The 25,326-nt window shown below is 37.1% G+C and overlaps 6 protein-coding genes across 11 annotated transcripts in view; 3 read left to right on the top strand and 3 right to left on the bottom strand.

The window, feature by feature from the left end:
- Nucleotides 1–132: 132 nt before the first annotated feature.
- LOC143360096 (uncharacterized) lies at nucleotides 133–1,159 on the bottom strand. The gene is made up of 2 exons (XM_076798665.1): nucleotides 948–1,159; nucleotides 133–763 (listed from the first exon to the last, which is right to left on the bottom strand). Exons 1-2 carry the CDS (start codon nucleotides 1,069–1,071, stop codon nucleotides 345–347), a joined length of 543 nt encoding a protein of 180 aa, XP_076654780.1. The 5' UTR covers nucleotides 1,072–1,159; the 3' UTR covers nucleotides 133–344.
- A 492-nt stretch (nucleotides 1,160–1,651) lies between these two features.
- LOC143360092 (calcyclin-binding protein) lies at nucleotides 1,652–3,775 on the top strand. Its single transcript, XM_076798661.1, has 3 exons — nucleotides 1,652–1,757; nucleotides 1,981–2,160; nucleotides 2,428–3,775. The coding sequence occupies exons 2-3, from the start codon at nucleotides 2,128–2,130 to the stop codon at nucleotides 3,091–3,093; spliced, it is 699 nt and encodes a 232-aa protein (XP_076654776.1). The 5' UTR covers nucleotides 1,652–1,757; nucleotides 1,981–2,127; the 3' UTR covers nucleotides 3,094–3,775.
- A 1,390-nt stretch (nucleotides 3,776–5,165) lies between these two features.
- Agpat1 (1-Acylglycerol-3-phosphate O-acyltransferase 1) lies at nucleotides 5,166–8,255 on the bottom strand. Of its 2 annotated transcripts, XM_076798653.1 has the most exons (5): nucleotides 7,687–8,255; nucleotides 7,523–7,611; nucleotides 6,231–6,546; nucleotides 5,979–6,144; nucleotides 5,166–5,877 (listed from the first exon to the last, which is right to left on the bottom strand). In XM_076798653.1, exons 1-5 carry the CDS (start codon nucleotides 7,705–7,707, stop codon nucleotides 5,729–5,731), a joined length of 741 nt encoding a protein of 246 aa, XP_076654768.1. In that variant the 5' UTR covers nucleotides 7,708–8,255; the 3' UTR covers nucleotides 5,166–5,728. The 2 variants fall into 2 exon arrangements, with proteins under 2 accessions (XP_076654768.1, XP_076654767.1); XM_076798652.1 differs by having other exon boundaries at nucleotides 7,523–8,255.
- A 985-nt stretch (nucleotides 8,256–9,240) lies between these two features.
- Nucleotides 9,241–17,696, top strand: LOC143360077 (uncharacterized). Of its 4 annotated transcripts, none has more exons than XM_076798635.1 (10): nucleotides 9,241–10,840; nucleotides 10,933–11,135; nucleotides 11,236–11,374; nucleotides 11,458–11,685; nucleotides 11,781–11,882; nucleotides 14,508–16,251; nucleotides 16,320–16,512; nucleotides 16,633–16,807; nucleotides 17,037–17,132; nucleotides 17,557–17,696. In XM_076798635.1, exons 1-9 carry the CDS (start codon nucleotides 9,563–9,565, stop codon nucleotides 17,088–17,090), a joined length of 4,116 nt encoding a protein of 1,371 aa, XP_076654750.1. In that variant the 5' UTR covers nucleotides 9,241–9,562; the 3' UTR covers nucleotides 17,091–17,132; nucleotides 17,557–17,696. The 4 variants fall into 4 exon arrangements, with proteins under 4 accessions (XP_076654750.1, XP_076654753.1, XP_076654751.1 ...); XM_076798638.1 differs by lacking the exon at nucleotides 17,557–17,696 and having other exon boundaries at nucleotides 9,241–10,331; nucleotides 10,377–10,840; nucleotides 17,037–17,363; XM_076798636.1 differs by lacking the exon at nucleotides 17,557–17,696 and having other exon boundaries at nucleotides 16,636–16,807; nucleotides 17,037–17,364.
- On the top strand, nucleotides 17,632–18,159 carry LOC143360098 (ATP synthase F(0) complex subunit k, mitochondrial). Its single transcript, XM_076798668.1, has 3 exons — nucleotides 17,632–17,696; nucleotides 17,771–17,857; nucleotides 17,962–18,159. Exons 2-3 carry the CDS (start codon nucleotides 17,780–17,782, stop codon nucleotides 18,046–18,048), a joined length of 165 nt encoding a protein of 54 aa, XP_076654783.1. The 5' UTR covers nucleotides 17,632–17,696; nucleotides 17,771–17,779; the 3' UTR covers nucleotides 18,049–18,159.
- Nucleotides 18,160–19,446: 1,287 nt separating this feature from the next.
- Nucleotides 19,447–25,326, bottom strand: part of Fmrfar (FMRFamide Receptor) — a 36,451-nt gene continuing 30,571 nt past the window's right edge. Inside the window, exons 3-6 of one of the 2 annotated variants that reach the window (XM_076798647.1) lie at nucleotides 24,724–24,992; nucleotides 24,429–24,618; nucleotides 21,394–21,557; nucleotides 19,447–21,318 (exon numbers count right to left, since the gene is read on the bottom strand). In XM_076798647.1, coding sequence (XP_076654762.1) covers nucleotides 20,967–21,318; nucleotides 21,394–21,557; nucleotides 24,429–24,618; nucleotides 24,724–24,992 — 975 coding nt within the window. In that variant the 3' untranslated portion in view covers nucleotides 19,447–20,966. Of the gene's footprint in view, nucleotides 21,558–24,428; nucleotides 24,619–24,723; nucleotides 24,993–25,326 lie in introns of both variants that reach the window. The other variant, XM_076798646.1, reaches the window with a different exon arrangement.

Consider the following 25,326-nt stretch of genomic DNA (forward strand, 5'->3'; position numbering starts at 1 on the left):
ATTTTAATGTGATCAGGATGGAAACACAGGTTTGCTTCAATACGAATATATTATTATCGATTTGATGGCAACGCTATGGATTTGTTTGAGCAAAAAGGGAAAATTGGTTTTAAATATTTAACGACTACATAGTGTTTTTTACATTATCCTATAATTTATACATACTTACATCCATATATAAAATATACATTATTGATTCTGTACAAAGATAAAGATTTTTGTTCTTCCGTCGCATACGTCGCAAGTATATTTACTTTAATGTTACAATAAAAGTAGAATGTCCATATAATGTAAATATTTCATTTCGTCATGAGTATTGTACCAACAACGTTATGCTATGTATGTCATGATTCTGACATCTCGATAATCTTCCCTTTAATTTTACTAACTCTTTTCTCCATTTTTAAAATAAATCTCTGATTTAATTTGTAAACCATTTGATGCAGCATCAATACTTTGAGCATTGTTTCTTTTAACTTTTTATTCTTTTTACAGATACTCTGATAGTTTGGGCGGGCCACAACAAAAGCCTTTTCAGAATCTGTCAGAGCAGTCAGATCGACTGGTTGCCCTTGGCTTTCTAACTGCAACTTTTTTTTTGTCAAGCTCTTGCGTTCAGCTTTCCTTTGTTTCCACGTTTTTATCCACTCCGTCCTCTCATTTTTAAGCCTATGTATATATTGTTCCAAGTCAAACACTTCCACTTCTGGTGTTTCAGATGCACACGCCTTTATGTCATTATTATCCACAGGCTTTTCATCTTCTGTAAGTTGTGTATTTTTGGTTAAAAATTACGTTTTTACTGTCATACAAAAAATTAACATATAGAAAAATATTCCTGAGTTTCTATTAATTGCTGTAAAAAATCTTATCGACACGATACATCACTGGGACTTGTTTAAAACTTACGATAATTGTAAATATAAATATGCTGGACTATGACTAACCTTCACATTGGTCAAAAGCAATTACACGACTGTAGAAAATCGAAGACCGACGTTTCTGAACTGCTTTCTCATGATTCAACGGCACTTCCGAATGCGATGCATCCGATAAACTACAGTTATCCATTTCGATAAATATTCCAACATAGCCTTTATGTGCACACAGCTTGTAACAACAGTAAACATTCGTTACGATTCAAATTGGCTCATTCAATCTGCGCCATACTTCAAGCAGATTAAAAATAAATGGTGACGCCACCTATGGCAGAATTTCAAAGCCGATTAGTGTCGCAGTTTAACGCTAGATAGCATCACAATATTTAAAAATTTTTATTTTTCCAAATAATAATTAAAAAAAATGGAAAATTTTGACGACTATATAATGTTGAATCATTTCATTTTTCTGAATTTGTAAGAGTTCTCGGTTTATATCCACATATTCTCACTCCCAAGAGAACAATACCGAATATACTTGGTCGAGTGTATTTTGAATACGCACAGATATTATTTGAATTTATTTTAATAAACTGTTTTTATTAATATTGAGTTCTAACAAAAAAAAATACATGCAGAATTTTTGAATGAAGTATTCGTATTCTTAAGCGTAATAATCATATCAAGAACGAATACGAATGGTCCCAAAAATCGTGGATTGTTATTGAACTTTCTAGAAATTTCTAACTGCTGAGTTGACGCAAAGTTTCGCACAATGCGTTCAGTCAGTGCTTGATCGTCGACGAATTGATAGCGTGGTGTCGCTTGTTTATATAAAAGCATTAAAAGTGTGGGCTGAATCGAGTGGCGGCTATAAAAGTTCTTTCAATTCAATTGCTGAGCTTCTCTCTCAGTTTTTTTCTCTCTTCCTCTACTACCAAATGTTCTTATTTTTTACGGTCGACATTCAATATATGTATTCGTTTTTACCGACAAAACAAAACAGAAATTTGTGACACGACCTACCGTAGAAAATATACCTACATAAATACGTAAACCGCCTATTTGCCGGAAATTGTACTAAACTAATTCTATGTAATAGCTGATCGCTCGTTCATAAAGTGACGATCCCGGGCCGCACCCTTAATCTTGTTATAAATTATACTAACGAAGACTTGAAAAACATTCTATTTTTTCCGTGCTGTTGGATTTGTGTGAATTATATTTGTTAGCACGTTTTTGAAAAACCATGTCTACACCATGTACCTACAAGGCTGACGAGGTATGGAGAATTTTTCTTTCACTTATGAAATTATTTTTTCGTGTTGTAATTCTAACAAAACTGCATTTTAAATAAAGAAACATTCCTGTAGTGTTTTATATGTAACGGCATTACGTATTTATCGACATTACGAATATTTATAGGTTATGATAAACTTTCGAAAATTTGAATAGTGCATTATTTGGCAGCTAACACAATGAAGAAAAATTCATATGTTAGAAACATTGTTATAAAATATAACAAAATCGTTCTATTTCTTTGTTACAGTTAAAGTTGGATATAGAAGAATTGAACAAATTGCTCCAGCAAGCAAGTAGACAAAAAGTTAAAGATGTACTCAGTATTGAAATTCGAAAATTGCAAACAGATTTGAACAAGTTTCACGAGAGTCATGAAAGTTCATCTATAAAACCATCTGACGAAACAGTGAAATCTTCTCCAAAAGTCTATGAAGTTAAATTAAGTAATTATGGCTGGGAACAAACGGAAACAACACTATCATTGTACGTTACTTTAGAGGACGTAGAACAAATACCCAAAGAATCTGTTGTATGTAACTTCACCGAGAATTCGTTGGACCTGCGTATTCTTGGACTCAATAATAAGAATTACGTTTTAACGATCAATAATCTATGCGAAGATATAGAACCAAACAAGTGTAGTTACAAAGTGACAAAGAAAGGTTTAATTACTGTTACCCTTGTTAAGAAAGAACCACAAGTGTGGTTACATGTAACAAGAGTAGAGAAAAAGATAAAATCATTGAAATCGTCTTTAAATCCTGAGATGGGAGACGAAGGTGATCCTGGTACAGGTATAATGAACCTCATGAAAAAGATGTACCAAGAAGGCGACGACGACATGAAGAGAACAATAGCCAAAGCATGGGCAGACAGCCAGGAGAAGGTGTCTGCTGGTCTGTCGGACTTTTAATTTTATGTTCATTTGTATTTTAAGATCACTATCTATTAGATGTTAACACTTTGGGAATGGAATGTTTTGATTGGAACAGGCAATAGATTCAAAGCAAAAATAAAAAAATGTTAAGCACAATGGCAGTAATTGATACCGATTTTTAAAGTTTAATGCGTGACTTTTGAAGCTTAGCTCAAGCTGTGAAAGCCATCCCCAAGGTGGTAATGTACAGAATCAATCTAGACTTAAAAATACCATGCATAATATATTGTTTTGATATAAGTTTATTTTGTTCTTGTGTATTCTAATTATTATGGTACATACAAATGTCTACTGACATGTATAACAACATTAATTGACTGAAATTTGTTTATTTTATTTATATTAATTACAATATAGTTAACAAATTGTTCATACACACTGCTGTATCTAAAGGATGTAGAAAGAAAAAAAGTCATACATTTCTGGATCGTGTAATGACTTTTTGGTTCTTTGTTCATAGTGTATAAGCTGCATTATAGTGTACTATGCTATTACTGCTTACAATAAAGAATGCACAAAACAAACTGCATGGTCTGATTATTTCCGTTTTGGAACATAACAAATTACCATGATCAAATTGTGGTAATATTTCTCGTGATGTTAACTAGGCATGTTATAACTACCCAACAGTAATACAATTATCATAGTAGTTGTACAACGTTGACTTCTTAATTCTACTACTTTACTTTCACCTTTCCTGTGTTGATATTGATGTGTACCATTGACAAATTATCAATATTTCATTCTATACAAGATGATAATCTAATAAATTTTTAAATAAAGTATATTGTGGTCATGTTATTAATTTCTAATTACGTTTAAATCTTCGAAATATTTATAAAATTGTGCGTTTATTTTTAGGAAGATTTTAAAATTATTACTTGACTGAATTCAGTAAGCTGTGAAATACTAGCATAGTTTTCTATACGTATGGAATGTTTAATTTTAAATTAAAATGAAATTTGTTATATATTTTTTAACTTATACTGAATCATACAAATAAAATATAAAGAGAAATTTATTTTATAATTATATATATATATGGCACTTAAAACTTATTCATACATGATAACAAAAGATTCCATTTTGCTTACAGCATTTAATCTTTGTTTAACAAATGAACATGCATTGAAAATACATAGTTCTGGCATATAAACCTTATGAAATAATACGGAATATTTCTAAATAATATTTTCATTGGAATTAAACTATATTTACCTATGTCATTAATGATGGTGCGTCGATCTTATTAATCTACAAACCATTCTTTTGGTAACAGTTTCCATTTGAAATCACAAAAATTGAATACAACTTAATTCGTTCTATTACCAATAATACTTATTAAAACTGCTCATTACACTTAATTTATTTACTACATACGGAAATGGTAAATTTGTAAAGAAACTATGCAGCTATTATTAGTAGTTTCAATTTAACATTATGATAATATACTTACAATTAGAAGCATACCTAATGTCAAATTAAAATTTATCACAGCGTGTGAATTGTATTGATACAATAATAAATGGCGAAATTTTTTAATGTTACACTGCCGATTGATATAATTAAAGTATTCATAATGTTAACATAATAAAAGAATTTTGAAACGTTGATATTCTCATTGATGTGTAGTAGTAATCTAATGACTACACTCACACTTTCAAATTATATGAATTATTTAAGCAAAACTTATTAATTTCCAATAATCGTGTGCATTAGTGAGTGGAAGCATATAATAGATGTATGAATGAATATAAAATATCATAAACGAATACATTTCATGTGGAATACTAAAATAATTATGGCTAAGAAAAAAAGAAGAATTAGCTGCATCGTTTACTGCTTGCAAATTCCTTTTCTCTAAACTTATTGCCTAAACGAATACTGTCTACGTATGAACAATAATATTTAAATATTTGTAAAATATATTTAGGTCAATGGTATATACAATTCGAAGGTAAAATTCAGATTGCCATTAGTTCCTAAAAATTATAAAAGTTTCTAAAAAAATATAAAAGTTGTTCCGTAGCATGACTTTGTTGTTATTCGTGTCAAAAAGGAAACTAAAAATTACATTACAGTATGTCATATTGATGTAACATTGTGTTCGCATATGTATAAAATTCGCAAAATTCGTATAAAGTTCCATTGCGATTTACATGCAGTTATCCTATTTCGATTCAGTGTAAAATTGAAATCACTAAACCAACAACGAAGAAAGATGTAACTCGAATTAAACCAGTTTCAGATAAGCCCTTACAAATAGAGTGAAAGTAGATAAGTAAAATAGTATTGAAAAAAATCGATAGTCAGTTATGGAATACGCGTACATTGTATACATGTAAATAGAGTAGAAATAGAAACCAGTTACGGATATGCGAACAAGGAAGTAATTGCCATATAAAGTTAACCCATATAGTCTTTGCATATATCTTAGATATGCGACGAATGCTTAATAACAATATAGAAACAAAACTGTAATTTCTAATCAGAACATAAGGCATAGAAAAATAGTCTTTGGTTTCCAAGCTGAGACTCGGTTACCATCAAGTTTTAAACGATAGCGTTGTTACTCAAATTGCCATGGAATAATCGTTTCGTTTCTTTCGTTCTAAGATGTTACAGAAAGTTGCACTTCGCGGCTGGTTGTTTGAAAAACATCCGTCATAGCGCTTTGTGTCTTTTGCATTAAATGCTCAATGTCGTCCGTACTCAAACCTTTTGTAGGTATTGGTGGTAACGATGTTATAATAACTCGACCTTTGAAACACACGTGTGCATGTAATTTACTGTTTCAAATCTAATTTAAAATTGTTGCTGCAACATTCTTAGAGATATATATGTACACTTATGTGACTTACCAGAGTCGAACCTCTTCTCCTTAGAGGATAAAAAGTAATAAGAAGAAAACACAACTGGTAGTATAGGTAATTGAGAAGCAATAGCAACGTGAAAAGCACCTTTCTTGAAAGGATGGATTTCGCCGGTATTGTACCTGGTGCCTTCAGGGAAAATCCATAATTTAATCTGTACACAAAATCCATAAAGATAAATACGAATATGGCTTGAGATAGTTTGCTTATCTTTGCAACATGATCTGCATGATATATTACCTTGTTATCTTTGATATTGTTTGTGGCAGTATTCATGACCATGCGGGCCTTCTCCGAGTTCATTCTGTCTATAAATATGAGGCCGCAAAGCCACGCAGCTAAACCGAATGGCCACGCGTAGAAAAGCTCCTTTTTCGCTATAACTGTACATTTCTCCATTACCGGCCATATTTGGAACAGTCCCATAATATCCAAAGAACTCTGATGGTTTGATACTACTATGCATGCTCTATCTTGTTCTAAATGCTCCCTTCCTCTGAGTTCCCAACGGACTCCCAAAAAATTAGTAAGACAGGAACATACAGACGATGCTAATCTAAAAATAAATTGCATATAAACTTTTAACAAAATAGCATGTAATTCATTGACACGATGAAAACAGAATTATTTGCATAAGTAACAAATTTATTGAAGAATGATAGATTACTTCCAAGCGTATGAGCGTCTCGTTTTTCTCGACGATAGTTGATTTGATAAAAATATACAATACATTTAAAAAATATTGTTTAGTCGTTAGTGTATTCGCTGACGGTGTGGAGATAAAAATATCGTTTGACGATAATCGTTATCGCAACACGTAACCGCATTAATTATTTCAAATTGACTTAGATTTTGCAAAAAAGTCGAACCCGTCCTGTCAACTGTAATTTCAAATGTCGCGCGAACAACGCCGTCAATTTGAAAAAAGAAAAGGGCGTTCATTATCGTTGACGTATTGCATGGATCTACATACGCCAGCCGATCAAGTACTTAAGTGTTAATCAACCGACATTGACGCAATAATTGCAATGTCAGTGGGTTAACATTTTTCTTCTAATTGTCACGTCAGTTGTGCCTGCTACCGCGTCCGTAGAACCGATGTCTGCCGTTCAAAGATTGTAAATAGAGTCAAGTGACACCTGAAAATCGCTCTATCGACGAGATCGACAGAGTTTCATTTAATTTCGAGAACGATAGGCATCTCCGAAATCTGTTTGAATTGATAACTTGAACGACACATACATGGAAAGTTCGTAGGGTAAGCGGTCAAAGCTACTGAAACCACCACCACCCACCACTCACTACCAATACCATTTACCACCACCATCAGCGCACCACTGTATTGGAACTGCCGCTGGGACACTATACCACCATCGTTCAATAAATTTGCTTGCTGCCACATTATCTTTCCAGGCAGAATAGCAAGGGAACAAGACAGTCGAGAAAACAAAGTATGCGCAAAACACACAACGACAGAAAAGTAACAAACGAACATAGTAGCGTTTATTAAAATTTGTTAGTAAATTACTAACATAAAGTTCTTTACGTTCCGTGGACGTAACATCATGATTGGGAGCAAAGTGATCGAATTGATCATCACGTATCCATAATAGAGGAGAAACTTGAAATAGTAACGAAAGGTTCTGTTCATCTCGTAGAGAAATGGTAAGACAAGTATGAAACCAACAAGGATCACCTCAATGCACGACGGTGCCATCTTTTATGGCAATAGAGGGCGGATACTACACTAAGACTCTTTATTTTTCAATAGCACACGACACGAGCAAAGTGATATTTACGGTTGTCTGCACGATCTTACGATATCGTACAGCTTCGAACGGTGTCACGGATTGAGGAAGACCCTCGACTGTCACCCATAGACTGCTGGATCACCGTCTTATAATGCTGCCCGTGCCCGTGCGCGCGACTTCGTCAGACCCGAATACATACTCTGCGCACACACTCACAATCACAGCCCAGTCACAGCCGTAGCCGCAGCCACATGCAAACATGGACACACTAACTTTGTCCCCGTGTTGAGAACAGGGGTGTTCCCTGTCTCCTCTGACCTCTCTCTCACCCCCACCCTCTTTGTTTCTCTTCCTCTCGCTCCCTCTCTCTCCCTATTTCTCTTCCTCTTTCGCTTCTACGCCCGCGCCTAAATCCTTGACTGATAAACATTTCTATCTGTTGATTCCAATAAAATTTGATCGATTGTCTGATCTATGTCAGAATTGGGCAATATTTAATGCGATTAATGATCGCAATGAAATTATTTAATTATTAATTGCAACTAACGATCCAAGCGATATTGCAATTAACGATCCAACATTAAAAGTGGAAAAATTGCCATTTTTCACGATTTTCGACTTAAAAACGCACTTTTAATCGTTTATAACTCGTAAACGAATTAACCAATATCGGTGAAATTCTTCAGCATGGATATAATTTATTCGAGCGCATCAAATACATTCTTTGAATTTTCAATACAGGCTCGGATAAAAAAGCTGGAAAAACCGACTTTTACTATTTCTTTTGCGATTCCGACGAATTCAAATTTTTTTCAAAAATTTTTTACACCTCGTCTAATAAACTAATCCTTCTAACTTCTCAATAAAATTCAAGTCATTTGATCTAATTTTTAAAAAGTTATGTTGCTTCAAATAGTGTAGACTCAGTTTTTCATCGTTTGGCACACGAGTCTTAACAATACTTATGACGCTCGAAGTACAAGAATAGTCTTGTTACGATTATAACCTGGAAAAGTGTTTTTATTAAACGTTTCAAAATGTTTACCGTAATTTTTTTTATTCATTAATCATTCGAAATTAGCGATACAATGCTAAGAGACATAAACGAACTTTGTTTATATACAGTGTTGTGATATTAGTGCAAGCATGCGTATCTTATCTCGTTCTCTGCACGCATTATTTGATAACCGAGAAGTATGATTTTTAGGACTCGCCTTTTAATTGATATATACATTGTTGTGCATATCGACGTTATTAAAAAATCTAATTTAAATTGAAATACTTGCTTCGATTAATTTCAAATATCGAATTGAATATCGCACCGTGGGTTATTCGATACTTTGCGCGGTAAACACATTGAGACTCAAAGAGGTTCAAATTTAGCTTACTTTGGATCGCCAGTTCCATAGTAAGGTTAGTTTGTTGGCGTTGTATGCAGAAACCTCTAATGTATATCTGCCGCATGGTGTTTCTGTGCTTAGATTCGCCAGTGCACCATCTAATTCTGTGTTTCAATTAATACAGTCATTAAAAGTGTGTGATACATAACATAAATGTACTCAATAATAAATTGAATTACATTGTATTTAGACAGGCGTCAATTAACAATCTTTAATTGATTGTTACATACATGTCATTCGTGTTCAGTGTCTATATAGAACCTCTCACGCTATTGTATTAATATGTTAAGAAAGATATTAAAATTCATACATCTTCTTGTCAAAGTTTCGTGTTGAAGTTTGAACTGAGTGTGAATAATTTGTCAGGTGGATCAGCAAGGACGCATAACTCAAGTTAAGAAATTCAGAAACAAATTCCATCATGCAAGTATCGCTTCAGAAACGTGAGGACGTGCAAACCACGTTGGTAGCGTTATTAATTCCTCACAAAGGAGGATGTCCATTACACCATTTATGTAGAGATTACCATGAAATGGCAGGAGAAGAGATACCCTGGAAAGAATTAGGATATTGTTCCTTAATGAAATTATTAGAAAGTATGTCAAATTCGATTCAAATAGAATTCAGGAATAATATGATTTTCCTAAAAGGTATTGCATCTAACAAGTCCAAACACATTAGTAAGCTAGTGTCCCGTCAAAAGGACCAAAAGCCTCCATTGGGTAGAAACATGTTTAAACCGAGTCGTTATTACTCAAGAACTATCCCTTCCAAGGTATATATACCAGCAGAGATATTGACCATTATAATTGGTATAGTTAACGAGCATCCAGATGGCGTCAATAAAGAATTTGTACTTCATAAAGTACAAGCCTGTATGCCATATACAAACATTACAATGAGTGAAATGGAAGAGCAATTGAACAGGTTGTCGCACAAAATGTATTTATCCAATAACAAATATTTTCCGGCTTTGCGTAGACCGCATAGCGTTAATGCAAAACCGCTGGTGGTGACTGTAGGCGGAGAGGAGTTAGACAATTTCTCTGATGGTGAAGGTGGAGAAGATTTTCAATTTATGTCGCCTAAAAACGTGTCTATTGTGCTTCCTACAAGATCGCCTATAAAAGTAAAAAGTACATCGAATTTTATTCAAGAATCTGTGAACGCAACACAATTTAAATGTAAAAGTAATACTATGGACAACAGTTTCAAAAAAGTTAGTGTAAGACCAGAAACCAATAGAAGTAGTTTATACAGTTTCTATAATTGCAATGATAATGCTGCAACATATACAAACAATCATAATTGTGAGAAAGAAGAGAAAGACAATTGTATAGAAAGCAAACATGCGGAGGATCTCATAAATAGTAGAATTAGATTTCGTTTGGAAAAACTTATTCAAAACAATCCCGATGGTATTTGGTGCGCAGAGCTACCAGAAAAGTATTTAGAAGAATATAAAATATCCCTAAATTATACTGAACTTGGTTTCAGTAGTGTTAGGGAGTTTGCATCGCAATTGCCTGATATCTTCCATTGCATGCAGATCGATGACACTGGAGATTTTAAACTTTATCATAGTAAAGGACAAATACCTTCGAATAATTCAAAGAAGAAACAGAAAACTGATAACCTTGCAAAATTTCATCAGATTTATCTATCAGACGAAGAAAGCGAAGCTCTTCCAATGACACTGGTACATAACTCTTATTTGTCAAACCTTAATATTTTAGAAATATTCGAATTTTATAAACTTTGAAGATATGTGATGTATTTATAAATTTTCAGACACTCAATACATGCAATCAATTGATACCGGAGGGTATAGTAACTATTGGAGAAAGCGTTGGTCAATTAAGCGTTGCAGACTTAGTAAGCAAAGAAAAACCTTATGTAGAAGTCGTTGTTGTAGAAGTATTCACTCCGACGTTCTTCTGGATACAGCTTCGAAAAAAGCAAAAGGCATTCAAAACATTTATGAACGACTTACAGTATGTAAAACTGAAATAAACTCCTGCAACATGTAAAACTGAAATAAACTCCTGCAACATGTAATAGATTTGAATAGACGATGCTTATTCTTTTTTTCAGTAATTTTTATGTCATTAAACATCAAGATTATGTTATACCACCTGTTATATTAGAAAAGGGCTTAAATTGTGCATGCATCTACAATAAAATATGGCATAGAGGAATAATTAAAACAGTAAAACCTGATTTGCAAGTGACTGTAAGTTCATTAATGTAATATAAATTAATGTTGGGTGAAACTAACATGGTAGAGATTATGCCACTGATAATAATTGATTACAGGTGATGTTTTATGATTATGGTACACTAAAAACATACCAACCAAATGAAGTGTATTATTTGCATAGAATGTTTTCTATTCTACCAGCACAAGCTATACCTTGTGGGTTATACAATGTAAGGCCATACCAAGCTGCAATATGGTCACGCAATGCCACTCATCAGTTTGCTGTTAGAACATCAAGCATACCTTTAGTCGCAACTGTGGAAGCACAATGGATTAACGAAATGGTAACACTGGAATTTTCAATATATTTAAAAGAAAACGCGTTTGTTAATTTACAAAAAAAAAAAAAATTATTAATATCGACCGTTCTTTAATTTAGGATAATTCCATGCTAATTACTTTAACCGACACATTAGAGGAGGAAGATGTTCACATCAATGATTGGCTAGTCGAAAAAAAACTAGCAGAGCATGGAAAAATGGTTTGTATGAAAAAACGAAATTTTCCGTTTCATTACTATGTAGAATGTCAAAAGCGTAAACAACAAAATTCTAAAACACCTATGACATCTCGATCTTCGAAAACAGTAGAGTCAGTAAGAAGTATAGGGAAACAATCACCAAAGTTACAACTTTTATACGAAAAATTAATTTCTCATAAACGAAGTTCTCAATCTTCGAATAATACCTCGAAAGAATTTAATGACCACACCGTAGCGAGACAATCTTCAAATTGCGACTCGGTACTAAATAAAACGGAAGAACCTCTCGGTAGTAATCATGATAACGATGAACGTGACGACGATTCCACCCCTTTCCGATCTGCCAAAGAGAGAAAGATTTGCGAATCGTCGAACGAACAAGATTATATTTTAAGAAATTATAGCAATATACCGAAAACATATGCTTATCGTTTCCGCATACAAGATCCTGAAGACGAATCGAATATATTAAACCTAGGAGATTATAGCGATATTTTTAATAAAAAGCGCGAGTTTAAACAAATAGATTGGTCTATCGCTCAAAGGCCTATGCAACAAGGAGAATATATCACGCAACGAAACGTTACAGAAAAAATCTATAAGTCTATATCGAAAAAGCGAGAAAGCATACCGTTAGCTGAAACTTATTTTTCGAGAGCAGTTCAAAATAGTGTTCATTTTGTTGAACGAGACGAAAACATAGGCTGGTTGCCTAGTGGAAATGTCAATAAAGTGGAGGATCCTTCTCTACTCGTATTAAAAAATATACAGAAACGTGCGATGTATAATGCACTAGAAAAGTCGATAGGAATTCCTAAGAAGATCTTGGATCTTCTGATGGAAAAAGAGTCATCTACGGAAATTCTCGAGTCCTCGACAGATACATCGAAAAGTATAAATGATACATCATCCTCTGCGTCTGTACAGGAAAGTAGTAGCATAATTGGCAACGATTTCTCTTATTCGAACGACGGAGATAATAAAACGAATACTTCTAGTGAAAACTTTCAAATTAATTCTGATAGTAATAGTACGTCCCGTATTCAAAATCGTTATGAATACATGAAACTCCGAATGGGTAAGCAGAAATTGATAGAAATATTGTCAATGAAGCAACATCAGTCAAGTCATTCGTCGGTGTTAGATTCAGATGATCTCAGTGCAGAAAATTGCTGTAATAATGACAGCGAACTTAATAACAATAACACTTTACATTCCACTGAGACGAAAAACATGGACCTGGACACATCAAAGTCATTTATTGATAGAATTGTCGATAAAAATGAATCTTGCGAAGAATCCGAACCTTCGGTAAGTTCAAAGTCATTAGAATCATCCAGGTCTCTGAACAAGAATGAGTCGTATGAGGAATTAGAATTCGTAGACAGATCAACGTTGTCAGAAACATCTGGTTTGACAGAAGAATTAGTATCTGTTCAATCAGCTGACACACAGGAACATAACTTAACCGGTCAAGCAATTGATAAAAAAGAAATTACACTAGAAGCAGAAGAGTTGGTAGAGAATGAATCAGAAAAAATATCAGCAGAGTTGGTACCAACAAGCAAATCATCATTGCCTGATGTAATGACAGCTATGGCTTCTATACCAATTTTTAATGATGTTGATTTAGAATCAAGCAACTCTGGTGGTGAAGAATGGGACGTACACATAAGACATTCTGATCTTTGTGACTTCCTTAAAACTGACTTTCCGTTAAATAAGAACGTTGATAGAACACTAGAATTCGACACACGTCCAGCAATAAAAGAAATTAGTAATTTAAATTCTAGTGAAGATACAAATGGAGTGGACAGAAACTACAATGAAAACGACACAGAAAACAGTAGCGTAGATAGCTCAGAATATTCAAACACAACATTTAAAAATTCAAATAATGAACATTCTACTTCAGCGTCTGTGAAATGTTCTGAAAACATCGCTGAATCAAGTAGTAAAACAAAATCTGGTGAATCGAGAAGATTGAGAAGTCTAAAATTAATGCTAAACAAGGCGAAGGTGAAGAGAAATATAGTCAAAGGATAAATAAGAATGCATAAGCCTCAAGATCTTACAAAGTATACGCTATAAACTAAAAGATGTTATTAAAGTTAATAATCATGTTTTATGATTACTACAACGAATGCATCTTTATATCCGTGTCATTATATCTTTGTCCGTGACTCATAACTACTACTAAGGTGTATCGGATCGCATCACAGTGAACTTTGTTCCCCTTGCTCCGGTGTTGTCCCGAGTGCCACTAATGTAAAAGTACCGTTAATGTTACCATCTAGAATTATTTCATTTGTTCTAATTCTAAAACTTGCAAACTATACATTTTTTTTTTTATGTAATGATACAAATGATTTTTTGGGAAAAATACGACCTTTATGTTATCACTTTATTTATATGTATTACGTTTTTCATTCAGGCAATAAAAATATATTGTTAAGAAAATCAACCGTGTACATTTACTTCATACCAATGTCTTTACAATATGTGCAATGATCTCATAAAGCGATAATTTTTCCCAAATTAATGTACTTGTTTAATGTAATAGATGGATATGTGTACTTTGGAGAATCGCATTGTTTGATCATTTCGTTTTCTTGTTTTAAATAGGGAGACAAAGTTGATATGCACAATTTATTGCTATACGTGGAAGAAAATTTACTGCATGCTCCCGAGCAATGCTACCAGACGGAAGGTAGTACCTCGAATGCGGTGAGTGATATAAACGAAAAAGTATTTGCCAACGTTCCTTTAATATCCCCGCAAAGCACTTTCGAAGTCCAGAATTTGAAGCTTTCTTCGCAACAAGAATTACCTGCAGAACCTGATAAGTCGGTAAATTTACAAGATCAGGCTCAAAGTACAACTGACACGTTCCCTCGAGTTATACCACAAGACAAACCAATCTGTAATCAGGATAAGAACAAAATTTCGCCTGAAAATCTAATACAGTTGTGGAACGAAAACTTAAAATTGCAAATTCAAATAAGCTCAATATTTGAGATACTTTTTAACAAAGCGATGACTAAATCGGAAACAGACGACAATTCAATGAAAAACGAAAATACTTTAAATACAATGAGTGACACACATCATTTTGATGTCAACGACATACAGAAAGTTGGGAAGCTTTCTCGTGATTTATTGAATGACAATTCAAACATCAACAATTATACAGACTTCCTACAATATTCGCTCAAGCAATTAAATACATTTTGTTCAGGTATTACTACAGTTGAAGATAGCAATTTAGATAAAGCGAATCAATTGTTCCCGAATAAATCTGCAGTGAGCAGAATACCCCCAGGATTCGAGACAGTTGCTCCAAAAGCTAATTTGGACCGTTCGAATCAATTCACGAACACTGTGAACACCGACTTACCAGAAACATTAAAAAAACCTGCGAGCTTCAACATACACTTAAAAGAGACTAATCCTTTTAAGGCTGATTTACTAAATGAGTTGCAGAAATCACAAGAAGAGAACTATTTAAACAGCGGTGATTTGTTTTGTTCAAAGAAAAATCAGGAACCAGTTGTCAAACACGACATTGCTGTTTTCAAAGAAGACAATACAGATTTCCCAGATACAAATCTTGATGTTACAAAAAAAATTTCTGAGAAAAACCCGTTCGTCTATCAAGAATATTATTCTACTTGCCAGTTAAGCACCCCAGATAGTACCGATACTAACCCGAAGTTTCTTTTTACCGATTACCCGCGGCCTAATGTTACCAAGAATATAGGAATTGCTTCGAATTCTTTTTCAATGATACACAGTGTAAATGATCTTCATGGTGCAACGAATCGCCGAGAAACAGAGAGTGAAAATCGAATTTTTCCTGGAAATTACGATGCTTATAAGTATACGCCATCGTATCTCAGGAATCGTTCGCAAGAACATGAACAGATGCAAGAAGAGAACGTTATGTTAAAACATCCCTCTTGGACGATAACTCCTTGCACCGATTATGCTCCGAGTTATAATAACAGTGCTACGTCTACATGGTTACCAATTAATAGTTTCCCATCTCCGGTAGTCACGATGCAAGACAGCAAAAGCATCGACGAGGGATACTTGACTGGACCATCCACCTCGCATACCTTGGATAGACTATCCCCGTTGACACAAAGAATTGCAGATCCAGATAAATACAGTGCATCTGCAAAAATCAGGTCCACATCAGCCGAAGACAAACTTGTCCAGTTTGAGAAATGCTATCAGATGTATCTACAGTCCTTGGAAAGCGAGGGTACGGAAACAACAAGCAATCTGAGACCATCGCAAAACAGCAAGTTCCATTCAGTACCAACAGATATATCATTAGATCGTAAAGTGTACATTAAATTAATTGGTAGGTACTTCTGTAATCACACCATAGCGAATGACTGACGTATTTTACTTACACGGTTTTTCTTTTAGAACTGCCAAAGCGCCAGATACATATAGTTCATTATCAAAAACAAGGGTGGCTATTAATGGAAGACTTCATATCGTTTACTAAGCTTCCCGACGTATCGTACATACTGGATATTCTGCAGATACTGGATTTTCCTATGCCATTCGTGGAAGTTGACGGAGCCCAGTGCTCGATAGAATTTTTTAAATCAACCAGGTAAATAATATACATATTCGACTAATTTATTTAAAAATATGTGAAAAAATAAGCTAATTTCTTGTGAAAAAATTCTCTTTGTATAGTTTCTGAAAACTACGAAGATTTTGTTTGTTTTAGTAGCTGCGAACAGCAGACTAAGGACATTATGCACAGTTTTGATAATCTTTGTTTAATACCACTAAAATCTGCATTGAAATTGTTGAAGAAACTAAAAGTTATTTCTGCACAAGAGTTACAAGATGTTCTTACGCACAACAAGTTTGAGATTGGTTCGATCACGGACGAAATTTGGGTAAACATCAATGATACATATGGCGTTCGACTACATGTGTCCAATATTTCATACAACTTAATTTAAGACGGAAAAGAAAAAAAAAATGATTTCAAAAAATCCCTGATCTACTACTTGGACGTTAATCGTTACTTACTAAAAGTCAAAATATTTGCCACCTCTAGTCGAATTCCTTGCATATAGTATTCTCAGAATGTTGCACGATGTTATAATATATCGTACTTTCTAGAAAATAATTCGTGAATACGGAACATTCAAGTATTTCATCGAAAGCAGAATATGACTATAAAGTATTGGTTACATACTTTACTACGTTTAATAGCAAGTAAGCGTTGTATGTTAGTTATTGTTGACATTTCTTTGGAGCCAGATCATTATGTATGACGTATGACTTTTTGGAGTTTATTCCAAAAATACAAGTTTCATTTCATTTTCTTTAAATGAAATACTCCTACCTCGCGATATTAAAAAAGTGCTAAGAAGAGCTAAGAGTGTAAGCCTAATTTTGAAATTGCAATAATTTTTATTTTTGGGCAAAATATTTTTTTTTTTTTTAAATCATTGTTTGTACATGTACAAATTATGACGTATGTTGGGCATAATTATACAATCTTGTATCCTTTTGTAAGTATTAAATTGAATGTTTTCTCAACGCTTTGGATTTTATTCTCATTTTTTTACCGATCAAGTAAAGAAATAATTTAATAAATCGTCGATGAATCGTTCAAACAACTTTGAATTTGAAATAGTGTTTTTGTATGCGCCATCGGATATGGATTGCTCCATCTGGTGGCAGTTTGCTGAAACTTATAATAGACGTCGATAGACCGACGCAGAAGCTTTGAGTTGTCGCACATTGTCACACATCGCTCATCGAAGTGAATTCGAGGTGCGTTTGAATTAACAATCTTGTTTCTCTTTCTCTCTGCAGAAAGTATAAGTTTATATTCGTTGATTTTTTAGTGAGAAAAAATGGCAGGAGATTCGGAACCAAAGCTAACCGGACTGTCGAAATACTTCAACAGTATCACCGATACTGGCCGAGCAAATGTGAGTATAACCTCAACGTTCCGCAACGTTCCTCGATTTCGTTTCCTATCTACGCTCCGTCGGAATTTTTGAAAATGTTCTAATTACGTTGTTTCTTTTTGTAGACTTCAAAAGCGACGTACGCTGGTGTTGTTCTGTTGACTCTCTACTTTTTACTTAAACCGAGGAAACACGGTAGTCTCACGAAGTAATAAAGTCGACATTAGTAGATATGTTATGTAATGACTTCAAGAGTGTAATTACGACCTGTACCTAATAAAGTAGGAATGGGCCATTATTAGATCGTTCGTTTTTTAACTTGACGCTTATTTTTATAACTCGTGTCTGTGGATCGACGACGCAAAAGGTCGTGATGTCTCGCCTACTTTGGCATGTCATAAGTATGTTATCTCTATTTGTTTAATTTATTACTATAGAAATTGTACATGAATCACAAAATTAAAGAATTGTTAATGTAAAGGTACACGTGGTTTTGTCTCTACCGTAGATCATATGCAGAGATGTCTTTTGTACAGTATACAGTATACAGGATGTCCCATAAATAACTTCCTTGAGAGGGGTGATTTGAAGGTCACTTGAAGTAACTTCTTCCTTTGCGAATATATGTATTCTCCTGGGTTTTGTTAAAGAGTTATTAACGAAAAACATCGACCAATCGGAACATGGCTACAGCAGCTCTTGCTGAACGCAACGTTGGCATTGGTCGAGTCGTAATCCGCTCGCTGTATCCGCGCTCTGATTGGTCTGTGTTTTTCGTTAATAACTCCTTAACAAATCCGCGGAAAACATGTTCCCAAAGGAAGAAGTTACTTCAAATGATCTCAGGAATCACCCCTTACAATGGAGTAGCACATTTTTGGGCACCCTGTATAGGTAAACTCTATATAGGTATAGGTATACCCTGTATAAGTTATTTTGTCAATTGTATTTAAGAAGTCGGGTATAGCCAAAGAGAACGACATTAGCCAAAGAAAATTGTATAAGTGATTCACTTTATTTGTAATATACGATGATGTGATTCTTATTGGTTAGACATATACATGTATATATACATACGTAATCACAAAGATTTCCAATACAATAATAGCCTGATAGAAATTTCGTGACTAGACTATATATAATGTATATAAGTTTAGTTCGTGTAATATTTTTGTCGTATAGTTACAAGAGCGTTTCTTTTCCCTCTATTTAATTTGAAATTTCGTTATCCACCACGAACAGAAACGTATTTCCGATTCGTTCTATTAAAAGAATCGCTTAAAGAAGTATTACAGCGGAATAGTTTATATTTCGATATTTACACGTGAGTTTTGTGTTCGTACGTCTCGAGTAATGTTTCTTCGAAAAGGAATCTCAATGAGTTCTCGTTGAAACAACGAATCCGTGAATGAGTTTACAATCAAAATTCACGTTGACGAGAGAAAAGTATGAGAAGAATCTAAGAGATCTACGTAATAGATACTTATATAGTAAATGGTCTCAGGTACACGTTTGTATGTAATTCTGAAATGCTAAGGTGTAGATCCAGAAGAATCAGGATACGCGCAGGTGTTCCGTATGACGTCACTCCGAAGAAACTACGAATCAAATGTAGTACGTATTTATTTATTCGTGCAGGATAGCGTGTTGTAACAAAAATAAATCTCTTCCTTCTTCCATCTGTCTAATACACCTTAATATATCGGAATAATTCAAGATGCGATACGATGAACAGAAATACTATCGACCCGCGAAAGTGTTCGTACACGAGATTATACTTTGTTCAATTTCATTTCATCGGTCTCTCAACACTTTACCGACTGTATCTATAAAAAGAAAATCTTGATAATTGTTTTCTAAACAACAATCCCAAAAGAAATGATCAGACTATGTCGAGATAGTTTATTGTTTTACGAAGTATATTTGTATCGACAAATTTATTAAGAAGTCTCTCGATCGTTGACCTTGAATTTTCAAAAAAGTTTAAAGTCATCGCTGGTAGGCAAAGCGTCGATAATTATATGCAATTCGAGTTCAAAATGTGTAAACAAGTCTGACGTTTCAATAGTCGAACCGTTTCACGTAAATTTATACATTTTCAGAACGCGATGGTAAACTTTTTCTATGTATCAAAGACGTTCACACTGGCAATTGTCCTGCGTATGTCCGAAAGAAATTTTCGTCGCAAGTGTTGCTGAGACTTAATAATACTGTATTCGTGTTTAGGTTTCCCTTCGACGACGAGAAATCCGACATGTTTGAAAGTCTCGCAAGAACAAATGAAAAGCTGTAGAAAATCTGTTGGTCGTATCTTTCTTTTTGTAATTCTGTTCTTTGGGAAAGGAAGTATCGGTATCACGAACGTAATGGCTCGTGCGTCGCGAATCATTCTCAAACATATCAAAATCCGTGATACACATAGTCGACGAGTTGTATTTACAATTCGCTGAAACGGATGCGCGGGTGCATTGTAATCTTGTTCGACGCGTTTCTTTTTTTTTTTTACACGTAGTTTTACGTATTGTCCTACTTACAATCGATTCAGGCCCATACGAGGTAATCGTTGTTTATGCGGTTCCCCGAATTCGAACGATCACCTCACACGTTCGCAGAAACACGTCCATTTACATATTTATCACGCCGAAATGCCTTGTATACAATATATACACACGATGAAGCAGTCACGCGTTGCATATTGAAATGCATCGCAATTTGCGAGTTCGATTGATTGTTGAAATGACGCACGAGTTTCCGGCAAATTGTCGGAACACGCTCTCGCGCAAGCATCTACGGCAGAGTGGCCCTTCGTCCTCAACCTCTGACTCTCGTTGGTCTAACGCACCGAGGTTTAGGGGAGCAACACTGAAAACAATTTTTCATCGTTTCAGCTAAGGACCACCCTAATCTACGGTCGAACGGTTTCTCTTTACGCTAACGATAGGAGAGAAAGTGGCGAAGACACGGACGAAAGGAAACCGAGAATCGAGTGTTAATACCAGTACGCTTTCCCTTTTCCGGAAGGATCGAACAAGGGGTCGCGAATCCTTGTTCCGTGGGACGATCGATCGAGAACGATCAAGCACGAGCCTCCTTTCGTAGGGCGTTTCCATTCGATCCCGAGTTTGGTTCGCTACAGGACCGAATCGTCCCGTTTGCTCCACCCGTTATGGTTACTGGAGGTCCTCGACATTTGGCTAGGACTCCTTACAGGACTTCTGGCAGGATAATAAACGCAAGGGCCCGGGCTTCCGGGTCTTCCCGACGTTTTCGAGCTCTGCCTCGTGCTGCCGTTCGAAACGTTATTGTTACGGCTGATGGTGCTCGACCGGTTCAGATGATAGTGCCTGATCGAGTTCCTCAGCTCTATGTTGGTCATGTTGGTGACGATCGACTCGTCGTACGTCTGGAACTCCGGGCTGTCTCTCCCCGGGCCGAACAGCGTCGGGCTGCAGAACAGCTTCAGGAATATCCTCTTGAACTTCCTGCCGAAGATCACGTAGATGATGAAATTGATGCTGCTGTTGATCGTGACGAGCAGGTTGCCCGTTTGCACTAACCAGAGCGGCGGGTCGTACATGAACGTCTCGTGGATGTTCGAGGCGAGCGGCAGGATGTTGCAGATTAGGAATACGATCACCACGCAGAGCAACATGGTCGCCAGCCCGATCTCCCGCCTCTGGTGTCGGGACAGCTGTTGCAAATCTCTGTTCGCCTTTCTCACCTGCAACAGAAATCCCCACGGTAAATTATTCCGTTCGGCTCACGAGACTTTGATCGGTTTTCATGCAACCTAGGATCTTTATCTCTACAGTTTTTAATCACAGCCGTGACTATAACCGACCACAGTTCTTTCGATATAATTTCCTGTAAAGAAGTATTTCTCTCTCTCTCTATATATATATAGAAAGCTCCTTTGTATCTTCCTTACTATAGTCACGGCTGTGATTAAAGACTGCAGTTATACGCTCTGTTATAAACGTTCGTAGTTCGAAACTAATACAAAAGGAACACTTTCACGCGCTGTTTCTCTTCCGGAAGTCCAAACGCCTGGGCGCAGAAACTCTTTAAACCAGCGGTGGAAAATATAATACGCGATAAATTGTCCCCTCCATTCGTTGATATTAATGAGCAGTACGAATTTGTTTCGCAGGCGCTGCTCCACCGACGCCGATTCATTTAATTAGACTTCTCCCGCTGTATCTGGTTTATCCTGTTGAGCGAATAAATTTGTACCAGTGGAGCGGTTTCATCGATTACTCTACCGGAGTAGTATTTTTTTGGAAAAAACAAAGAGTTGGACGAGAACACACCGCACCGGAGGAATAGAGTGGAAGAGTATAGGCGCCGCGGAGGATAATTAATGGTCCCCCGGTCGAAGAGTAAAGTGAAAAATAGCGTGTGTTGGCACGGAGACGTTATTCTGCACTTTCTAGGATTATCGTGTAATCCGGGCATTACTTTGGGCGAGCGTGACAAACTCGACGAAAAAGGCGTACGGCACGAGTGGTCCCAGACGGGGCGGTATCTTTATCGCTACCCTTACGCCTTTGTCTTCGCCTTCGTCGTCGCTTTCACGTTTTAGCGGTGCCATTCTCTCTTGAGCTTAGGCTGCGGCTCCGCTGGGCGCGATTCGGTATAACCGCGGCCTTTACGCGGAGAGCGAAGAAAGTGAGTCGCCGGTCTCGTTTCTCGCGAGATTCTCGAAATTTTCTGTTTCTTTTAGCCGTCGCCTTGGCGCAATGCGATTTCCTCGTGAGCATAGAACGCGCACAGGGTGGTGCCTATTGATTTTATACTTTCGTTTCAGATAAAAACCGGTGCGAAACGAAAGTAAGCGTAAAACTTGTCTTCGGGATCCACGGTAGCAACGTCTCTACCTTTTATCCTCCACCGTTCTTCTTCTCCCGCAGTCGTAAAAGGGGATGAGGATACACGCGTCTCGGGGATCATAAACACAAAACTGATAGAAGATTCCCCGGTGCCTATCCCAAGAATATGAAATTCGTTTTGGTACGACTATGTCGGATCGCAATCGTTCACTCGTAAAATCTTCCGCTCGAGCGGGGAATGACTGTTCGGGAATGTTCGCGCCGCGTCGTCGTCGCACGGTAGTTTAATATGCGACTCCTACCTGAGCAAAACCATTCCACTCCTCATTTTTTCCTTGTCTTTACGCGCAAGTGATCGGGGTGTTCCAATTTTTCTGTCCTAAAGTATATCCTAACGGTTCAATAAATTCTTCCGAATATCTTGGCGGAAAAATAAACGTGCTTGCAAGTACACCGTGCTTTTATTTTCACAGGACCGTGGCTGTATTTCCAAGGAACGGAGTTACGAGCGAAAGAATGGCGGATCGAGTGGCTGCAAACCGTTCACCGGGGGATTGTTTTTCGTCTGGATGCGAAATTTCTTGTACGGCCCGCGGGAGAACCCGCGACGCTGCGCGCGGAAAGATTTATCTGGCGAGACGCCATTTGGGAGATTGGTGTCGCGACGCTTAAGCGACTGGCATAATTTCTCCTATATATTTACCTACACCTTTAATCGCGGTAAAGGGAATTGCCGTAGACACAACAAAAAGCATCGGTGCCGTTTCAGGGCCCGCGATTAATGTGATAAATCTGCGCGCTCCCGCAAAAAAGGACACGAGCTGGCATATTCGCGGTCGCACGTCGCACGTTTCGCATCGGTCGCGCAAGAAAAAGGGACAACGCTGAAAATCGGTCACGAGTTTCGCCGCGTCCGCGGTGGCAGCTGCGACGTGTGCGAATTACCTATGCGTCCGTAAATTTTGGCACACGTACGAGACCGCAACCGTTTTATGGAAACTATAGAGCTCGCCGGCGCGGCGGCTATCTCTTTCCTGGCGCGACGGGGAAACGAGCCCCATTCCCTGGTCGGTTACAATCTCAAAGTTTCGTGGAAACTCGCCGAGCATTCGCAGAGAGAAACTCGTTAATGTGGAAAGAGCTACGTGAAAAATTTGCGTCATCGCGATGCCACTCGTCGTTATCTGGAGCGCTTTATCGGGCAGAAAAAGCGAAACCCGCATGTGTCGCTTCGCGCATCGTTCGCGTATCGGCGAGCATTTCTATTTTCCTTCGGTCGATCGCCCTGGGAATGGTAATGCGAGGTCTCGTTAGAATCGAACGACTCGTTTCGGTGAGTCATTCCCGCCGAAATTATGGACATCACGAAACTGGGTTACAGATAAAAGGTACACCTTGTTTCGCTACTTTCTGTGAGCAATCCCCATTTCTGCATACGGGCTCGAAATTGCATCTACGTGTTCGCAAGGACAGCTTCGATATTGCCATCTGGAGACTTTTCGTTTGTCGCGTGTTCTACATAGTTTGAAATAGTTTAAGATGGTCGGGACGATCGAATCATTGGAGATGCAAATTGGAGTACCTTCGCGAGCCTATGCGCGCATAATTGACATTTGATCCTGGCGATCGAGGCAGCAAATTGCCCCTCAACTTGGATGGAAGGGTATCGCAAGACGTAGACTGGATTATACTCTAGGATACCTATCGATAGAAGTGTCTGCGAGGTTGCAAGCGATCCTAATGCGTCTAATTAAGTTGCTCACCCGCTTGTAGATGGCCGCGTTGAAGATCACCAAAGCGAGGAACGGAAACAGATAGCAAATGAAGAAGTACATCCAGTGGACGTAGAGGGTAACGTACAGGACGTTGTTCCGGAGCTCCGCCGGGTACAGGCACAACACCGTCACGTTGTACTTCCAGTGGACCTCCGTGAAGAAATCGATCTCCCAGAATCTACGAACAGCGCAAAGAGAATATTCAAGCTCGTTCGGCGCTTGTTTACGCTGTTGGATTCAAGGTCGCTGGGAAGCGGACGAATATATTAGGGTGACCACTAACTTCGGTAGATTATAAACGAAGGAAAATATCACGATAACCAGCACAGCCAGCTGAGCTCGGCCGTACGTACAGAAGGACCTCGCTCTCAGGGGATGGCAGACCGCGATGTATCTCTCCAAGGTTACCGTTAACGTCAGGTACACCGTCGCTATCTGCGCCATACACGACAGAGGGTACAGGAACCGAACGATCTTCGGGTAGACGAAGAACTTGTAGTCGAACAGCATCCCGGTGTACGCGTAGATCGCTGGCAGCCCATAGATCAGCACCTGGAATCACAATCGGAAAATTCATTAACATCGGCTCGTATAACACGCCGCCTGGAACAACGGCACTTTATGATCTCCGTTTCCACGGTGGACTGTGTCTTACGGTACAGAGAAAATTCGAGAAAACAACTCGAAAGGGACTGATGCTTTCTCGTGCAACTTCAACGATCAGGAAACTGAATGGAAACCTTGAAACGTTCGACTGGTTGAGGATCGGCGAGACTCGGCATCACCGATTCGTCTGGGAAACCACGCTCGACATCGAGCACCCTCGGGGATCTCGGTATCGACCTCGAGAAGTTCATTTCACGATGAGACTGCTTAGGTTTACGTA

This window comes from Halictus rubicundus, chromosome 12 (genome assembly GCF_050948215.1).
Source record: "Halictus rubicundus isolate RS-2024b chromosome 12, iyHalRubi1_principal, whole genome shotgun sequence".
NCBI lineage: Eukaryota > Metazoa > Arthropoda > Insecta > Hymenoptera > Halictidae > Halictus > Halictus rubicundus.

Excerpts from the sequence above, each read along its gene's own strand:
- LOC143360096 (XM_076798665.1), bottom strand. The coding sequence starts at position 1,071 with ATGGATAACTGTAGTTTATCGGATGCATCGCATTCGGAAGTGCCGTTG. Across the intron at positions 764-947 it reads TGCTTTTGACCAATGTGAAG|AAGATGAAAAGCCTGTGGAT; the intron begins GTTAGTCATAGT and ends CACAACTTACAG.
- LOC143360092 (XM_076798661.1), top strand. The coding sequence starts at position 2,128 with ATGTCTACACCATGTACCTACAAGGCTGACGAG. Across the intron at positions 2,161-2,427 it reads GTACCTACAAGGCTGACGAG|TTAAAGTTGGATATAGAAGA; the intron begins GTATGGAGAATT and ends TCTTTGTTACAG.
- Agpat1 (XM_076798652.1), bottom strand. The coding sequence starts at position 7,707 with ATGGCACCGTCGTGCATTGAGGTGATCCTTGTTGGTTTCATACTTGTC. Across the intron at positions 6,145-6,230 it reads ACAATATCAAAGATAACAAG|ATTAAATTATGGATTTTCCC; the intron begins GTAATATATCAT and ends TTTTGTGTACAG. Across the intron at positions 5,878-5,978 it reads GGAGAAGAGGTTCGACTCTG|GTCGAGTTATTATAACATCG; the intron begins GTAAGTCACATA and ends TGTGTTTCAAAG.
- LOC143360077 (XM_076798635.1), top strand. The coding sequence starts at position 9,563 with ATGCAAGTATCGCTTCAGAAACGTGAGGACGTGCAAACCACGTTGGTA. Across the intron at positions 11,686-11,780 it reads CACAATGGATTAACGAAATG|GATAATTCCATGCTAATTAC; the intron begins GTAACACTGGAA and ends TCTTTAATTTAG. Across the intron at positions 16,808-17,036 it reads CGATCACGGACGAAATTTGG|AAAATAATTCGTGAATACGG; the intron begins GTAAACATCAAT and ends CGTACTTTCTAG.
- LOC143360098 (XM_076798668.1), top strand. The coding sequence starts at position 17,780 with ATGGCAGGAGATTCGGAACCAAAGCTAACCGGACTGTCGAAATACTTC. Across the intron at positions 17,858-17,961 it reads CCGATACTGGCCGAGCAAAT|ACTTCAAAAGCGACGTACGC; the intron begins GTGAGTATAACC and ends TTCTTTTTGTAG.